Genomic DNA, 19,123 nt, shown 5'->3' on the forward strand with positions numbered 1-19,123 from the left:
CAAGTGAGCATAGAAGATCTCATGGCACTATTTTGAAGGGGAGCAGAGGAGTTATCCTCAGTGTCCTAGCCAATATCTGTCCCTCCACCAACATCACAAAAAGAGATTATCTGGATATCACATTGTTCTTAGTGGGAGCTTGGTGTGTATAAGTGCCTGCCACATTTCCTCTATTTCAACAGTGATTACACTTCGAAAGAGAACTCCATTGGCTGTAAAGCGCTTTGAGAGGAAGGATCAGTTGTCGTGAAAAAAGCTATATAAATGCAAGGCTTTTTTTTAAAAAGTAGTATTCTAAACCTGATATCATTGTTAGCAAAATGCTCTCACCCCCTCACTGAAATATGCCACACTTGCCACATTTCATTCCCCAGAACTAGATCCAGTACTACTTCCTCCCCCATTGGGCTGAAAACACTGATCAATTATGTTCTCTGGTGCACATTTCAGTAATTCCTCCTCCTCTTGGCAGTTACTAGCTTAGATACATTAGGATAATTGTAATCCCTCATTATCACTACTCTGTAGTTCTTGCATCTTTGCAAATTCCCTGCAATTCTGTTTGCCTTCTATTTGATGGCCAAAGGTATACACTTATTGTTTCTTAATTCTAACCAAAAGATCATACTCCTCTAGTGCCATAGTGTTTTCTAATCAATACTACCAATCATGTCTCCTTTCCCCTTCCATATCTTTTCTGAATATTTTGTAACCAGGAATATTAAGTTCCTAATCCTCCCCTATATCATTGTTCCATTGTGCCTGTAGCTCACCAACCTTATATACCACACAACATATATTAATGCACCTGCGCTGCAAACCCATCTTGCAGGTGCCCCAACTGTTCCCTTTTTTCTTTTTAACTACTCTTCAGCACATTGCTGTGTCTCTTGTTTATCCTTTCTAATGTTTCATGTTGGTGCCCAGCCCCCTGCTAATTATTTTTAGCCCATCACAGCAATAGTTAACATTATGAGGTCATTGGTCTTATCTCTATTGAGGTACATGTCCAACCTTGACCAGGTCCCAATGCCCCAGAAATCTCAAGTCCTCACTCTTGCACTATTTCTCCAGACATGCATTAACTTGTCTTACCCTATTAAGATATGCACTAAAGCCTAGTACTGACAGTAATCCATAGACTACCACCATTGAGGTCCTGCTCTTTTCCTCCCAAGTTCCTGAATCTGACTGCAGGACTTCAATTCTTCTCCCTCCTATGTCATTGGTTCCCTTAAAGACCACAACTTCTGTCTGCTCCCCTTCCTCCCTCAAAAACATTTTGCATACACGGTGATGCCCTTTAACCTAGCAGGAGACACGACCACCTGGGACTTATATCAGCAGTTACAGAAATGCCTGATTATTCCCCGATAAAATCCCTATATCACTTTATTCCTCTACTTTCCTGTGCAGTCATTTGCCCACATGCTCCAGACTGCATCTCCCCAAGGTGTCATCAACCTCATCAGCAGTGAGTGTGCTCCACACCCCGAGGAATCCTGCCCTGCCTGCTTCTTCCTATCCAGCCAGATGGCCACCTTCTTACTCCCCTGGACTCTGTACCTGTTGTGACCATCTCCTGGAATATGCACTCCAGGAAATTCTCAGCCTACGTTATGTTCTGCAGTGGCTCCAGCTGTACCTAAAGCGTAGAAACCTTGAGCTCAAGTTCAAGCAACTGGAGCCACTTCCTGCACACCTGATGTGGAGTTACCATATGGCACAGGAATTCAAGGCAGTGGAACTCATTTGTCCCATGTTTTTAGTTGTCTTACTCCAGTATATCATTTTTAAGTATTTATACCAGATTATTTGTTCATGCAATTTGGATCCCTTTAATGCTAGTATCCTCTACTTAGCTGAACTTAATTCCTTTAGATATGGTTATATCCAACCTGTGACTCTACATAAAACCAAGCCATCAGTCTGTTGTAAGTAAAATTTAACCAGCCTGTCACTCACGAGATACATAGAACTCCCCACCCTCAAAAAATACCAGGAAGGGCTTCAGTTTGCACTGTAGGAAAGACAGGGAGGTTTCCGTTATTGACCACTTGTAGTGAAATCATAAAACTGTGCTTGAACAAGACGTCTGGAAATAGCAGGCAGCGGAAATCTCCCTCCATTCACAATTGGCAATTGGGCATTCACTTAAGCCCGTTTTTCCTTTGTGGTCAGACTGTCGAAGGAGGCCACTTTTTCCAATCAAGCAGAGGCTAGGAAGGGATAAAAACAAGAAATGCTGGAAATACTCAGCCGGTCTCGCAGCACCTGCAGAAAGAGAAGGGTCACTGACCTGAAACGTTAACTCTGCTTCTCTCTCCGCAGATGCTGCAGACCTGCTGAGTATTTCCAGCATTTCTTGTTTTTATTTCAGATTTCCAGCATCCGCATTGTTTTGCTTTTAATTTAGAGGCTAGGAAGGGGTCTGGTTATATTTCTCTACTGAACTCAACCAATTTTGCTCTGTCATCTGGACCAAAGCTCACTTGTGTACGTTCTTGAGCACTTCAAGGTCCATGCACAGAAGAATCCCATGGTTAAGTCAAGCCATTCACTAATGCACATCTTTGAAAGAGAAATTAAATTCCCAGTGAGTCAGCAAACGGACAGAAATTGACATCTAACCTTACTCTGCCTTTGACGGATTGCCTCTTCCAAATCAATGACCTTCCTCCACAGCACCTACCAGGATGGTGGAAGTGGACACAATGATTTCAAAAGGAAATTGGATTGGCACTTGAGGGAAATAAACTTGCAAGGCGATGGAGATAGAGCGGGGGTAATGGGACTCATGGATTACTGAGGCGGGGGGCTGGCATGGACTTGATGAGCCAAATGGCCTCCTGTGTAGTTATGCCTTTACTCAAGTACTTTATAAAGATTTTTGTTCAATTCTGTTGAAAAAATGCATTAAATGGGAACGTCTATTTATATTTTCCCTGGGGCTGGGCAACACATGAAATGAAGAGGTCTGGAAAGTAACCTGATGACAAGGTATGTTAAATGATGAAAAAACATGAACTGTACCCTCTAGTTTACATACCCAATTTTGACCAGGTCGTTGGTGGGAAAAGCTAGCTTCGTTCTCAATTTAGTAAGCAGCAAAGGGAGGATTGGAGTAGGGCTCAACATAAATGTGGTGCAGTACATTAAGTACAGACAGAAATCCTGTTAAAAATAGGTCTGGTATTGTTAACCTTTTTTTGCAGTTAAATCTTGAGCTATAGCAATTTCACAGGCAAAATTAACTATTCTACTTTTTAATGCTAAATAGCATAAAAGACTGTAAAAATCTAGAAAGCTTTTAAACTGGAGGCCTTAAGTCAGGATTTGTGGGCCTGTAAGCATTCTGGAGGTACCACTTACAGTTCTGCATGGAATTTGATTAAAAAAAACTCAACTTTTGTAAAAATGCAAAATGTTTCCATATCACAGAGATGAGTACTCATGAATGACAGGTTCTTTGCTACCATTTTTCATGTGCTGATAACCTCACTTGTCCTCAGAATGGATGAAAATCATTATCTGCCATCTCCTCCCTTTCATACAACCATGAACTCAAAGCCATTACTGGCAAGGAAGCCAGCTACCACGGATTTATTTGGTATTTTTACATAATTACTGCACGTATGTATTCAGACTATTGGCCAAGCACCAATGAAGCAGCAATATGGTCTCAAAAGCTATGACACGAGCACTGAAGACTTCTGCAGTGTACATAAAACTTATAAGTAGGAGATTCACTATACAAGGGTAACAACCAAATGGTGGACAGTGATAATTAAAAGCGTTGCACTATTTTTAACAATTAAGCAACTGAAACATTTGGTGAATAGTGTGCATTTTGTGATTTGTGAAAGGGGAGCTAGTAAGCTTTTGCCTCTAGTCTACTTACTCTGTGAAGTTAACACTGTTTTTTTAACTTGGTAAAGTAAGTGGTGTTTCAGAATTAGCTCTATCCACTAAATAAGTGGTTAACTGCTGGTGAGAATCAATACGGTACTTTTTTGGCAAATACCGAGAACTATTTGTTCACCAGTGTTATGCATTTGTAATGATGCACCACTTTACAAACAGGTGGAGAAAAAGTACATTACATCCCCACTTGTTCTACTCCCCTCTCCTCCCCCCCACCATGCCCCAACAGTAAAGTTAGATGGTTTAAATACAAAAGAAAACTTCTGTGGATGCTTGAAATCTGAAACAGAAACAGAAAATGCTGGAAATACTCAGCTGGTCACACAGCTGTGCAGAGGAGAGAGTTAATGCTTCAGGTCTGTGATGTTTCGAAAGGTCACAGACCTGAAAAGTTAACTCCGCTTTTCTCTTCAGATGCTGCCAGACATGCTGAGTATTACCAGCATTTTCTGGTTTACTATACATTATGTTACAGTGTAACAGGAAATAAGAAACTCAATAAGCAAGTCAAGTTTTTTCAAACCCAGCTGGGCCATCTGGTAGAAATGAAGACAAACAGAAAATATGCAGTTCACTGGATGGAGGAAAGAAAACAAGAGGGTTCAACCATACCACTTTTAACAGCTGTCTATAAAGCACCAAGGGAATAAGAGGGGAAATGGTAGTTAACCCAAGAGCTGCTGGCTGGGAGAAAAGGGAAGTAAAATGAAAATAAGAATTGTATATCAAGGATGAATTATTCATGTGCATAAGGTATTCTGTTTCTGCTAATACAAGCATACATTATCCCAATGGTAACTCAAATGGATCTTTTCCATGTTGCAGTACCATGCTTTTTTGGGTAGTGTTTTAATCAAACAAAGTGATTAAACCTGTTATAATCTCCAGAGTTTTTGAAATAAATCACACACACAAAAGGATAGTTATGAGGACCAATTGTTCAATTATTTATCATACATAAGACTGCATGACTATAATACAAAGGGCTTGTCTTTTGTAATTTAACATATTACAATATACACAGCAAGTCTTGACTAGGTCTTACATCTCTGGACACAGGTACTTAACCTTTTTCCATGCTGTTTATGGTTTACAATGCACAGTCAGAAGTCCTGTAACCAAACTGTGTAGTCAAGCAAACAAAACTGGACTGTAAATTGAGGCGAGACACGAGAAAGGGAGAGACACAAGCAAGAACGCATGCTGAGATGAGAGCGCCTAGAGCAAGGCAATGCCATGACACAAATGAAACACACACGCAGACACAAGACGAGGCACACGCGAGGAAAAAAGTGTGCATATTAAGTGACTGGTTGTAATACAGATGTTAACTGTTATGATTCAGATACAAATCTTACTAGTTTTGATTTAGAAACAAATCTCACATAGTAGCTATTTGCATTTGGCATTTATTAGATTGACAGCTGATGATACTGCATTAAGCACTCCTCCTAACTTAGGTACAGAGTGGGTCAGTATTGATCATTGCTATTTAACATCCAAGATTCTAAAATCCAATACACTGCACCATGACAGTATGCTGAGCTTCTCTTGACAGTGGTGTTAAAAATTAGTGAGGTTTTGATCTCTGGGCTTGTGCCAATGGAGATCCAAGCACTAACAGGCCAGCAGCAAGTATTAGCCATCGACACTCCCTCAAGAAATTGAATTCAGCCCTCAGAGCTATTATCCAATGTCCCAACACTCTGGAATCCATTTCCTCACATCCAAGGACAGATCTACAACCACAGCAGTGAATGAATAAGAGTTGTGCTACACCGCTTGGATGCTTACTCCATGCTTCAGTTTTATAATATTTGGAATAAAATGCAGTATCGTTTTAGGTGATTTGAGTGAAATCATACCATATATAGATGTCCAGCCTGTAGAAAGAAAGCTACAACCAGTGATCAACTGACACTGAAGTCAAAGCCACCGAACATTTGACTGGGCTCCTCTGAACGATCACTAGCACTGGCCAGCAAATTACTGCTAGGCAATCGGTGAAAATGGATTCATATTACATTGGCTACGAACACCTCTGCAGACTGAAAGTGGACTGCTTTTTCCCCTCCCCGGTACTGATCTAGTTCGATCAGATAGTATGGCCATTGATCCATTTATTAATTACAGAGATCCATTTCAGAATACAGACCAACAGAAAAATTATTAGCTTACAAGGACCAGTTGCAGAGACCGATAACCAATTTGCTAGTAAAATCTGATGGCAGGTCTTATAATCACTGCTTATATATATATATTAAAACAAACCCCAAGTTAGGCTAGCCATTTTAGTAACATCTTGGTTTCAAGTTTTATTAAGAGGTTGCAACTATCATACAGTTGCAGTTGTCACACTGCAATTTCTGTCCACAGATTTATGTGCCCTTCTATATTTTTTTTTAAATGGCTTATTTTGGCTCATGTGACTTTGTACCATCTAAACCTTCTTACAGATGAGGCTCTTATTTAGCATGCGCAATACACAGAATGGTCCATTAAAATATGAGTATTAGCACAAAACTAGATTGTTCGTTCTGCACCAACTGCATTGTGAATGGTTGGTCCTTCCCACTGACTTACGTGAACAAGACCTCATCTAATTAATGGTCTGTATCAATGAATACTTGAGGTCCCAAGACCTGCCAAACAAACAGCTAATAACTGGACTTGCATAAAATGAGAAACTATTCCTCAGGTTTTAAAAGAATCCCTTTGCGGTGAAAAAAGACAGTAAAATGAGACAACAGATTTAGGCTGTGAAAGTACTGCATAAAGCTATCAGTTCCAGTTTTGTTAAGCGATAGGTATAGCCATAATTATAATTAACATTTAAAAAGAAAAAATGATCTAAATATATCTCGTCAAAAGTGCAGAACTGCTACATTATTGGTTACAGACATCTATGTGCTATAAAAACAGCTTTGGTACAATAAATTATCAAAAAGAAAATAAATTCTTGTAAAATTCACAGCATAATCGTGAGGCGAGAGCAGTCACATAAAATTCTGCATTTTAAAAATGTTCACAATGAACAGGAGTTGTCTTTGCGCAGAAGTAGTTGTCGTGCTGAAGGAAAAGCAATTTAGGGTGGGGCAGAAGTGGGAGAAAAAAGTCCAAGAAAGGACAGTTACAGCTATTTCAGCAATTTGAGATTGCTACTTCTGTGACCTATAGCAGAGGAAGTAACCTTAATGACACACATGACCTCTTCAATCCCTGCAACTGGTGGTTGGGGCAGTTGGGGGGGGTGGGGGCACACGGAGAGAAGAGAGAAAAGGTGGGACAGTGTCAATTTTGTTTCTCCAACAAAGGCCTCATTAATTACCCATGCTTGCTTTTTTAAAAATTAAAGACTATCTGAAAGTTCAATGACCTCTGCACAATGGCATGTTAAATGATAAGCCTTTTGAAACGATTTTTCAGTCATTGTCCAAAATCGAAAGGCCATGGATATCCGACTGCCACTCAGAAAAATGTAAGCAGTAGGCCAAGAATGACCAGGATGATTACCACTCACTGCATCTTAATGACTGGACCAAAATCAACGTTCAATCGCTACTCAGAGCCTTTGAATGATTCAACCGATGAGGGCCAAAAAAAACTCCAAAGTTTCTGTACGATTAGAACAAGGATGTTTTACTAACCACCACTCAGCATGCCAGCTGTGCTTTTGAAATTTCATTTACAGTGTCTCTCAGTTCATAAACTGCTCTGATGGCAGCATCAAGCCCTCCTCTTCTGCAGCACATAACAGGACCGTGTTAGGATGTTCCGGTACTTGGGGACTTTCTTTTTTTTTTTAAGAAAGCTAACACAAAATAGGTCAGGAAAGACTGAAGAGTATTGATTATTCACAGATACAATCTGCAGTTCCACTTCTTATTTTCCAGGTGGTTTTTAAACTAATGCTGCTACTTCACCCATGCCAAGTTGTGCTAACACAGGTGGCAGGATGTTGTGTAAGAGAATTGTAGCATAAGGTGAGGCTACACCTCAGGGTGACCCATCACATGAAGTGTAAGGTGGTTTCTGGGAATTAATCCAGTCTCAAGCACTTTCACTCCATAGTCCATTAGCAAATTCCTTTTCAATTTAAAAATATAATCAGCTCTGTGCTCTTGACCTGTCCATCCTGTTTCCTTTGTTCCAAAGCAGCACTGTTCTCAATGCACTTCTTGTTTTGTTAAAACCCCCACCTTGAAGACACACAAACAAAAACAAACCCCATCTCAATGTAGTCACGAGCTTGCGACAGGACTCTGCTGAACACAAACACCTACCATCGGAGACTCCTCCCTATCCATTCCTTGCCGCGTTGACAAATGCCCTTCTGTCATGTAATGGGTAGGACCTGCTGTTGCTGAGAATTGGTATACTTGTGGGCCAGACACTCCCGTCTCTTGGCGGGGATTGGTGTATGTACCCAAATTAACGTCCACAGTGCCATTCTGAGCAAAGTCCAAAGTATTAGCAATAACAGGCCGGTTGTGATAAGCTTGAGAGCCAGAAACAGATGAAGAAGAGGTTGATGAAGAGGAGTTTGAGGAAGACAAGGACGTCATGGAGTGGTGGCTGTGTCCCACTTCCATTGAGTCCTGGGCAGCGGAGCCATTTGTTGGGGAGTTATAAGCGCGTGGCCTATTCCGGGTGCTCATGGCCTGTCCATGGTGATGGTGGTGATGATGGTGGAGGTGGTGATGGGAGCTGTTAGAGTGGTGGTGGTGTAATGCACTCTGCTGTTGGGGAACAATGTGAAACGTTGTCTCTTGAACTGGATGAGTTTCAACCGTGACCTGTGTAGTGGCATCACCAGGTGTCCATCCCAATGCCACAGGGTACTGCTGCCGAACCTACATTAAGAATACATAGTAAAAAAAAGTTGATAAGTTTTGATATAATGTAAAAATAATCAATGAACTTTGCAACAGAACAATTTTATATCAAACTGACTAACTACAATTAAGTAATATCAGTGGAACCATAATAACCATTATGGACCTCAAATATAAACAAGTTTTAAATAAATTGGTATTTCATCCCTAAACTAATCCTACTGTTAATACCCATGTGATAACAGTATAATACATACCTGTAAAACTATAAATCACAAAATGGATTTGACAAATCAATTTTTAAAAAACAAAAAGTATTACCAGCCATAAAAATATACACATCAGACTGGTTGCTGTTAATAGCAAAATCAAATGGTATTTCATGTAGTAATGGATCACAGAATGGCTTAGGAGAATTTAGAATAATGTAGTTGTACATAAATAGTGCATGAATAGGCAAAAAAAATCATTTTCCAGAGTAACAAAAACGTCTTTGAATGAAATAATGACAAAATTAAAAACTTTGAATGATATTCCTTTACAAACTATAAGTAATAAAATGAGAAATTGCAGACAATTTTCCCCAAGGTGTTCCTTTCCCTACCCCACCCCACTCCAAGCCTCACTTTAAGGCTGCTTGCCTCTACAAACCCTTCTTCGGCTTAGAAGTTGTGGCTGATAGCTTTTCCATGGCCACTTTTGCTAATGCCACTGTGCCAGTTGATGGGAGGCATGTTTTCCATGGAATATTGCAGACGCCAGTTCGATTTCTCATTTGAGATACGGCATGTTGCTTGCCTGGAGAATTCCCATTAAGCAACCTGCAAGAACTGACTAAACCAATCACATGTGTGGCTGACAGAATTAAGCACCAGTCATCGCTGAACTCAAACCTGCAACCACAGGGATGTGAAGGGAGCACTGGAGACTTTTTTCAAACACAGAGCTCACCTGTGGGCTGTGTGTCTCGCAGTCCATGGCCTGGACAGCTCCGCTGTAATGCCCACCACTATGCCGATGCTGATGCGTTGGGTCTGACCTTGCCCTTCCACTATTACTTGTCCCAGAAGAACCACCTGTTAAAGATGAGCATTAGTATGTGCTTCATAAAAAGTAGAACACACAAACAAAGTATTACTTGCGTGGTGTGGAATGGGAGTTGGAGGGCAGGATTGGGAGGCTTGGCTTGGGGTGGGGTGGGGGGGGGGGAAAAAGAGTGAGAGGGGTGGTGGGGGGGGGGGGGGGAAGAAAGAGAAAAAAAAAGGGGGGGAAAAAATCAATGTCAGTGTATTGAAAATTTGTCGAATCAATTGAAATTGTGTATATATCCTTTAAATGTACTGCAACATTAGGCAAAACACTGCAAGCTTCCCATTAAAAAAACCTTTAAAATATTAGCTTTGGTTTTGCATCAGTATCAAGTAGTAGACAGAATACTCAGCAGTAGCAGAAGCATTTACTGTTTTAGCATGTCAAGTGTTCACAGATTAAACACAGGACAATGCACAATTTGCAATGAGCTACAAAGCAGTACCACAAAAGAGACTGACTTGTCATTAACCAAAAGAATGATGCTCAGTTTGGCCAATCTCATCTCGACACCAAAACTCAAATGCGCGCATATGCATGTTTTAAAAAATATATACAATCAAGCTTAATGGAGAATGAAAGTCCATGTGAAAATTAAACTGTTGCAAATATTCCCCAAATTTTAGATGTATGGTCCAGTGGCCTAGCTGGGTTAGAGACCAGGTCTATAAGATTTCCTGCAGATAAGAAAATTGATGTTTACATACAAACATATTAGGAGCAGGAGTAGGCCACTCAGCCCTTCGAGCTTGCTCCACCATTCAAGAAGTTCACGACTGAAGTGATTACTCCACATTTCCACTTACCTCCGATAACCATTCACCCCCTTGTTTATTGTGAATTTATCTACCTCTGCTTTAAAAATATTCCAAGACTCTGCTTCCACTGCCTTTTGAGGAAGAGAATGCCAAAGACTCTCAACACTCAGAAAAAACTTTTCATCTGTCTTAAATGGACAACCCCTTATTTTTGAACAGTGACCCCTAGTTCTAGATTCTCCCACAAGGGGAAACATCCCTTCCACATCCACCCTGTCAGGATCTTGTATGTTTCAGTCAAGTCACCTCTTACTCTTCTAAATTCCAGCAGATACAAACCTAGCCTGTCCAATCTTTTACGCAAGACAACCCGCCCATTCCAAGTATTAGTCTAGTAAACCTCCGTACTGCCTCCAACGCATTTACGACCTTCCTTAAGTAAGAAGACCAGTCCTGTACACAGTACTCCAGATGTGGTCTCACCAATGCCCTGCACAGCTGAAGCATAACATCCTTACTTTTGATTTTTTTAAATTCATTCATGGCATGTCTGCAGCACTGACTAGGCCAGCATTTATTGCCCACCCCTAATTGCCCTCAAGAAAGTGGTGGTGAGCTGCCTTCTTGGGGCGTTAGTACAACGACAGTGTTGTTAGGAAGGGAATTCCAGGATTTTGACCCAGCGGCAATGAAGGAACGGCAAGATAGTTCCAAGTCAGGATGGTGTGTGGTTTGACGAGGAACATGCCGGTGGTGGTGCTCTTAGTGCAAAAAAAGTGAGGTTATCCACTTTGGTAGGAGGAACAGATGTGCACAGTATTTCTTCAATGGTAAGAAATTAGAAAGTGTAGATGTAGATGCCCTCGTCAACAAGTCACTGAAAGTTAACATGCAGGTGCAACAAGCAATTAAGGCGGCTAATTGTATGTTAGCTTTTATTGCAAGAGTATTTGAATACAGGAGTAGCGAAGTCTTGCTTCAATTGTATAGAACCTTGGTTAGATCGCACGTGGAGTACCGTGCACAGTTTTGGTCCCCTTACCTTAGGAAGGATATTATTGCCATAGAGGGAGTGCAACGAAGGTTCACCAGACTTGTTCCTGGGATGGCAGGACTGTCCTATGGACAGAGATTGGGGAAACTGGGCCTGTATTCTCCAGAGTTTCGAAGAATGAGGGGTCATCTCATTGAAACCTATAAAATACTTAAAGGGATAGACAGGGTAGATGCAGCGAAGATGTTTCCTCTGGTCGGGGAGTCTAGAACCAGGGGACAATTTTTAAATATGGGGGAAGCCACATAGGACAGAGATGAGGAGAAATTCCTTTACGCAGAGGGCTGTGAATCTTTGGAATTCTCTACCCCAGAGGGCTATGGAAGCTCAGTCATTGAGTATGTTTAAAGCGGAGATTGACAGATTTCTAAATACAAATGACGTAAAGGGATATGAGGATAGTGTGGGAAAAAGGCATTGAAGTGGAAGATCAGCCATGATCGAATTGAAAGGCGGTGCAGGCTCGATGGGCTGAATGGCCTACTCCTGCTCCTATGTTCCTAAAGGAACACCAAACAAAGCAGCACTCCCATTCCCATATTTACATTGAGGTTTTTTTTTATCTCCTTCCATCTGAGTATGTTATGGTAGGCAGTCACAGGGATTAAAGAACACTGGAAATTCAAATTTAATAATATGGGGAATATTGTAGCTTAGACATATTGGAGCAGAAATACATTCATGTGTGTTTACATACAACTCCTGTCAGAGGCATATCCCTGTCATTGCTCAGTATTGAAACATACGCATAACCAACTTCAAAATGCACTCCGATCCATTTAATAACGAGCAAATCACATAACCAAGCAAATTTTTCTTTCATAGCCCACACATTTGTTTTTGCCTTTTGGAAAAAGAATTTTTTTGATAAAACTTATTTCATGACATTGTCTGGATACATCTGAATAAATTCACTTCCATATACATTGAAAAAGGTAATCCTAATATTTGGGAATGCTTTCAATCTTATTTGCTTGACTGCTCGTCCTTTTTTTGTTGAAATTTGACTCACATTTACTATGACCTGGGAGTGCACAAATGGCAATTTTATATGTGCACTTATATTGTGACATCTGAGCAAATACTATTAGACTAGAATCTATAGCTTAATTTTGGATTTCACATCTCCCCAAATTGTACACATTTGTTTCCATCTTCCTTTATAAAATGAATAACTTCACAAAATCCATTTCTTTGGACAGTCCATCGCACCATTCATTTTTGGGAACAGTGTACAATGCAACACAAACTTAAAAGTTTCCTCTGTTGTTATCAGGACTAGCAGGCCGAAGCACAAAAGGAGTTTGTGTAACTTGTTCAAAATTCTTCTCAGAATTCGACAAACTGACAATCTCACTCAAAAGATGGTTCTGGGAATTGCACCCAAGAGTTAATCTCAAAAGAGCATATTACATAGTGGCCAGATATAAAAGCATTCATTCAATTGTCTTAGGGGTGCTCTTCTAAACAAAGCAATTTACACTTTGCATCAGACCTCCTTCAAATCAGAAGTAGAAAATGGATCCTAAAAATGAAATGAAATAGTCATTCTCCAGCACTAATGGTCCACACTTCAACAAAAATTCACCCAACAACAATCATTCCTTAAAGAAATTTAAGAGTCTGCAAAGGAAACAATCTAGAATATATTTTGTAGTTATATACCTGAGCTCGAAGATGTGCTAGAAGAGGTGCCTGTAGACTGCGACTGTTCCATGGCAGGACTTGTTGATACACTATTACTTGTGTTTGTCCCTTCATCTGCTGTCTTTTTGAAAAAGCTGTGTTGCAGTGCATAATAGGGGGCTATCCGTGTCTTGGGGTCATAGTCCAGCATCCTCAGAATAAGGTCCTTAAACTTCAGATAATCCGCTACGGTGTGGCCCGATTCTCCAGCTCGACGTCCACCAGGACCACCAGTTTCTACTCCAAGGATACTGTGAAGTTTACGGCTTCCAGGTGGCTTATATTCCTATAATAAAAAAGGTATGGATTGTAATAAATCCTACTTCATTAACTGAAACAGTGCACTGGGACAGAAAATACAACCTCCACACCTGTATAGATCAATGGAAGCTGAATTTTGGAGGGCTTCAGGAAGTCATCAGCACCTCAATCAGAATTAAATTTAATTATGGACTGCCCAGCAACTTGGTGCTCCAATATGTTGCATCACCAAGTAATGAAGGATGGACTTATACTTATAATCATGCATATGGCAAGTTCCAGATTTGTACGATGCTGTTCAGAGGAAGGCGACAAGCAAATGTTACATACTTTCCAATACGAAAGAGGAAGGTTTATTAAAAAACTTAAGATTCTGCTGGTCACACTGGACCATTCTTGTACCTTCAACAATTGGTTACAATGCAGGACTGTCAGAAGCCTAAAAGCAATCATAGGCCAAGATCTTAGCTACATTGGAGAACAGGCAGAAAAAATTGAAAATATAAAATTATGAAATCCACTTCAAAATCCCTATGAATTAATGAAAGGGAATAAACTTTCACTTTCTATTGCTCGTTTGCGTGTTTCTATGAATATCAGTTTTCTAACCATACATAAATAAATGCTATGCAGTAGCAACACATGTGGTGTTAGTCACCAACAGGATGCTGCCATCAAGCCAAAAAGACATTCTGCCCATCACACAAATCAGTAATGTGATATATGAATTTCTATGCCAGTGTGATGCTAGGTATATAGGCCATACGCCCCAGAAACTGGCAGATCGTATCAAACATCTCCCTTCCGCCGTTCACAACGGACAAGGTACAGACCGTACCCAACCAGCCCATGCTAGTAAAACTCAAAAGTGTCCAACATTAGATGTGATTCGCGATTGAACAAAATTTGCTAAATAATCCTCAGTGTGCTAAGAATTAAACTGACAGCCAATTTTTTTTCTTATATATTCATTCATGGGATGTGGGCATCACTGGCTATGCCAGCATTTATTGCCCATCCCTAATTGCCCTTGAGAAGGTGGTGGTGAGCTGCCTTCTTGAACCGCTGCAGTCAATGTGAGGTTGGTACACCTTCAGTGCTGTTAGGAAGGGAGTTCCAGGATTTTGACCCAGGGACAGTGAAGGAATGGCAATATAGTTCCAAGTCAGGATGGTGTGAGACTTGGATGGGAGCTTGGTGGTGTTCCCATGCATCTGCTGCTCTAGTCCTTCGAAGTGGTAGAGGTCACAGGTTTGGAAGGTGCTGTCTAAGGAGCCTTGGTGCATTGCCCTGCAGTGCATTTTGTAGATGGTACACACTGCTGCCACTGTGCGTCAGTGGTGGAGGGAGTGTATGTTTGTGGATGGTGTGCCAATCAAGCGGGCTGCTTTGTCCTGAATGGTGCCCAGGAAATAGCTTTTTGGACAAACTTTACTGTACTAAAGTATCAGTTTTTGCACTGTTGATGCCTCTAAAGTAGCAACTAAGCAGAGATAAATACTATGAGCGCCATTCGTTCAGATTGAGTGAGAGAACAGAATAGGCTTTTTCTGGTTTGCTGTCAATGAAATGAAATCTTCAGTGGGCTGCCAGCAAGGGATAACTAGATTTTCCCCAATTGGCAAATAAGACTTTTAACGATGATCTCTCCCTCTTAGAAAAAACACTGCACAGAAAGGCAAAAATTCCTTCCATCAGTTCTCCTGAGAATAAAGTATTTATAAACAAAGATCTTAGCATGCAAATTTATGACAAGTAACTGTAAAAGTACAGCTGAACTAGAATTAAAATAATCTGATGGTCCCTGCTGCAGTCAGCCACATTCTGATGTCAAAATTGTACTTATAAGCTAGGATCACTGGCACTAAGTTAAGTTGGCCTGCTCCTGGCAACAGTGAATTTCCCAGCATCAAACTCATTCAAATATTTTCAGCAGGTTCCTTCTAATATCCCAGCCAGCACCCAAGAGCTCACCATAGGGTAAGGGTGGGGGGGGACGATGGGAAGAACAGTGTAAAATTGCCACGGTCACAGGTACTTCAACAACTACAAAGAACATCACCATTTTTCAAACTAGAGTTCCAATTTCAGATTTTTTGCTCATCAGTTGATCATGTATTCACTATAAACACTAATGTTACTAACATTTTTTGCATGTACTACCTCCTTGAGCTACATCAGACACCTTCCATATACCAACATTACTATCTTGAGCATTGCTAAGGAGACAGTGGCAAAATATCATGACATAAGAAATCACTCTGCCCTTGTCACCAAACTTAAAATACTTGAGTGGACACTTCGAGATTTTATCACAGCAGGCTATAAAGTGGGCAGGCACCCAGTGATACAAGTCTCTGTCTCTTCGCTAAAGCAGCGCAAAAGCAAAGAAAAGCCACCTACAAAATTTCAATAGATCTCTAAATTTTCTCCATGCAAGTGTGCATTTTAGTCCACTGTCACAAAAATACCTCATTCCACCAGGATTGGTTTATGGTTTAACATCTTAGTTAAGAAAATTTGTGGTTGCGGCTGAAGCTAGGGGTTAATATCTGTCAAAGTAATAAATAAAATATCTTCATGGCTAACAACTAATCAGTTCCACTGTCCATGTGCAATGAATAAACAAAGCTGCCAGGATACAAAGCAAGCTCATTTTACTACAACAAATTTAGAAACTATTTATAATGAAGTTAAACACATTCATTCACCAAACTTGCACTAAAATGTTTTGGACCTTTTGTTAAACCAGTTCAGGGAGTGTCATTAATGGTATCATGAAGTTAACAATTCAGATCACTGCACCCTCTTCTAAAGGATGCAGGCTGCACACAGAAAAATTAAAAACTCTAGTAACCGCATATAACTATAAATTATATTTCAAATAAGTTCAAGTCCTTACTGTGTTTCCAATTTTTTTAATGTTACTCTTGATATTCACCCTCTTGCCATCTTTGGTCTTCTTCACTGTCCATGAAGCATCAGGCAACTTTTCAAAAAATTTCCGTGCTTTCGGAGCCTGATCTAAAATGAGAGATGGGGGAATTCCCAGAACTTCTACAATTTTATTCATCTGATCCACCTAAGGAGGAATGTAGAAAATAGAGATGGTGATGTCAAGAAACATAAATCAGGTCACAGTTGAGCAAGCTACTGATATCTTCATAATAAAGTCATCGCTTATATCTAGTGGATTTAATTAAGATAATGGCTAGGATTTTACCCTAGGTGGATGGGGGTCGGCCACTGACTGAAGTCGGTGGCGAACCCACTTCCGCCTCACCTGGGGATCCGACCCATATTTTGCGTGTTGCCAGGCTTCAACTGGTGTGAGATGGGACTTCCACCCGCTTGAGGTAGGAAGTCCCGCCTAATAGAGATGAGAACCTATCAGCGGACTGGCAGCTCTTAGTCCCAGCAGCGCCACCAAGAGCGGTGGCCACTGCTGGGACTACAGCCCAGCTTCAAGAGACGATGTCAGGGACGCTGGAGCACAGGCAAGTTTTGGTTGCCTCGCCGGGGGTAATCAGTCAGCCCCTGGCGAGGCAAGGGCGGTCACTTGTGGGTGGGTGGGGGGAGAAAAACGGGAGGCCCTCCATCGGGCATAGGGTGCCCGATCAGGAGGGTCCCCCTCCCGGGATGTTCAAGAGCCGCCTGCTTTTGACTGCGGAGGCGGATCAGGAAGGGCTCCCGGAGCCTCCCGCTCCATTTTATGCCACCATCCCGCTCTTTGGGCAAGCGTAAAATTCAGCCCAGTAACAATGCTAAATTAATCTCTGGAACCTTGTCTTCATTTCTAAATATTCAGCTGAAGTGTAATTGTAGATTTAATGCTCAGCATAACTAATGCTCTCCATAGCTTTATCCAGTCAACATTTTGCTGAACTAAACACAGGTTAATAATGCCAACAGTTGAGTTTTACAGATTTCTAACCAAACACCAAGCTTTCTCACAAAAGTTTACTCGCACATGAATACCTGGGCAAACCTTTCAACTTATAACGGATTAAATGAATGAAAGAAAAAACTGAAATCCTACGAAAATGAAGCAGAAAAAGGTCGACTTTTCATATTGGCGATATCTAAAGCACAAAGCCCAATTTCAACCCATATCCAATGTCCAATTCTCTAGCATTGTCCCATTTAATAATCAATCCCATTACAGAATAAAAATGGCTACTTCTGGTCTGCAAACCTACATAACATTTTCAGTTTTATTTACACAAAATTAGAATATATTTTGATAGTTTTTTTTGTCCTTCCAGTCACAATTACTATAGAATTTATGTATAATGAGTGTCAGGTTCCCAAAACACAACAGCTAAACAGCGATTACCTAACATTTCGGCATTACGAGTCAAGGGCTTTTTTTGGCCTTTGAAACATGCCGAGGTAAAAAGTACTCCAATTGGATCTTTTAGTAATTATAGTGGAAGCACAGATGATCAATGATTTCAAAAAGAAACTGGATAGGCACTTGAGGGAAATAAACTTGCGGGGCTACAGGGATAGAGCTGGGGAACAGGACTGACTGGATTGCTCTACAGAAAGCAGGCATGGACTCGATTGGCTGAATGCCCTCCCTCTGTGCCATTAAGACTATGACTCATCACTTCGGCTCAGTATATCTGAGTCATGAAGTTTTAAGTGATACTGTAAGGTCACTACATAGCCAATTAGCAGTAAGGAAGCAACAGCATTTTGTACAATAATCAAAGAATGACACTTTGAAGTAAAATCCTTGGCACTGTACAGATTTAAATCAGTGAATTTGGATTTTCACAACCTTTCACACGACAGAATATACTCAGTATTTGCCTTTCCAGAAGTTTGACCACCTAACCGAGTCACGTGGTCGAATTTTGTTTTAAAACATCTTCCTACCTCATTAGCTCCACTGAAGAGTGGTTCTCCAGTGTGCATCTCCACCAGAATACAACCTAGTGACCACATGTCAATAGCTAGATCATAGGGCATTCCCAGCAGTACCTCCGGTGAACGGTAAAAACGACTCTGAATATATTGGTATATCTAGAATATAAAAATACAACAGTTAATACTGGAACCACTGAAAGTATTACAAATCATTGCTTGTTACTTAGCACTTAATGTATTGTCAAAACTGCATACTTGTCCAAAATTGAGCGTTTAAAATCAAGTTCTCTCTTTCCACGGATCATAGGAACACTTCACATCTACCCATGAGGTAAATGTGAGCAAAAATGGCAGAAAAGCTTTACTTTTCTGAAAATTAAATACAGGATCGAAAATCCATAATCTGTAGTGTTTATTTTAGTCACTGATCTGTGCCACTTTATGATCAGTTCTAAACTTTAAAAAAAGTTCAAATTTTATCCATTTAACTTCAACCATTTTTGAGGTTCTTAGAATTATTTAAACTGACAGAATTTCAACTTTGTTCTATGCACAAAACTGTTGCAAGTCTTTCTACATATGACATAGGTATGTCAAGAATATTTGTTTTAATATTTCTGAATATTTAAGACTACAGTGCT

The 19,123-nt window shown here is 40.5% G+C and overlaps 1 protein-coding gene across 3 annotated transcripts in view; it reads right to left on the bottom strand.

Annotated features, from left to right (window-relative positions):
• Nucleotides 1–4,847: 4,847 nt before the first annotated feature.
• Nucleotides 4,848–19,123, bottom strand: part of dyrk1aa (dual-specificity tyrosine-(Y)-phosphorylation regulated kinase 1A, a) — a 142,919-nt gene continuing 128,643 nt past the window's right edge. For 2 of the 3 annotated variants that reach the window (XM_068041189.1, XM_068041190.1), the window contains exons 8-12: nucleotides 18,492–18,638; nucleotides 16,510–16,689; nucleotides 13,326–13,632; nucleotides 9,711–9,835; nucleotides 4,848–8,777 (exon numbers count right to left, since the gene is read on the bottom strand). In XM_068041189.1, the coding sequence (XP_067897290.1) occupies nucleotides 8,166–8,777; nucleotides 9,711–9,835; nucleotides 13,326–13,632; nucleotides 16,510–16,689; nucleotides 18,492–18,638 (1,371 nt within the window). In that variant the 3' untranslated portion in view covers nucleotides 4,848–8,165. The remainder of the gene's footprint in view (nucleotides 8,778–9,710; nucleotides 9,836–13,325; nucleotides 13,633–16,509; nucleotides 16,690–18,491; nucleotides 18,639–19,123) is intronic. The other variant, XM_068041192.1, reaches the window with a different exon arrangement.

The sequence above is a fragment of the Heterodontus francisci genome, chromosome 10, assembly GCF_036365525.1.
Source record: "Heterodontus francisci isolate sHetFra1 chromosome 10, sHetFra1.hap1, whole genome shotgun sequence".
NCBI classification, from domain to species: domain Eukaryota; kingdom Metazoa; phylum Chordata; class Chondrichthyes; order Heterodontiformes; family Heterodontidae; genus Heterodontus; species Heterodontus francisci.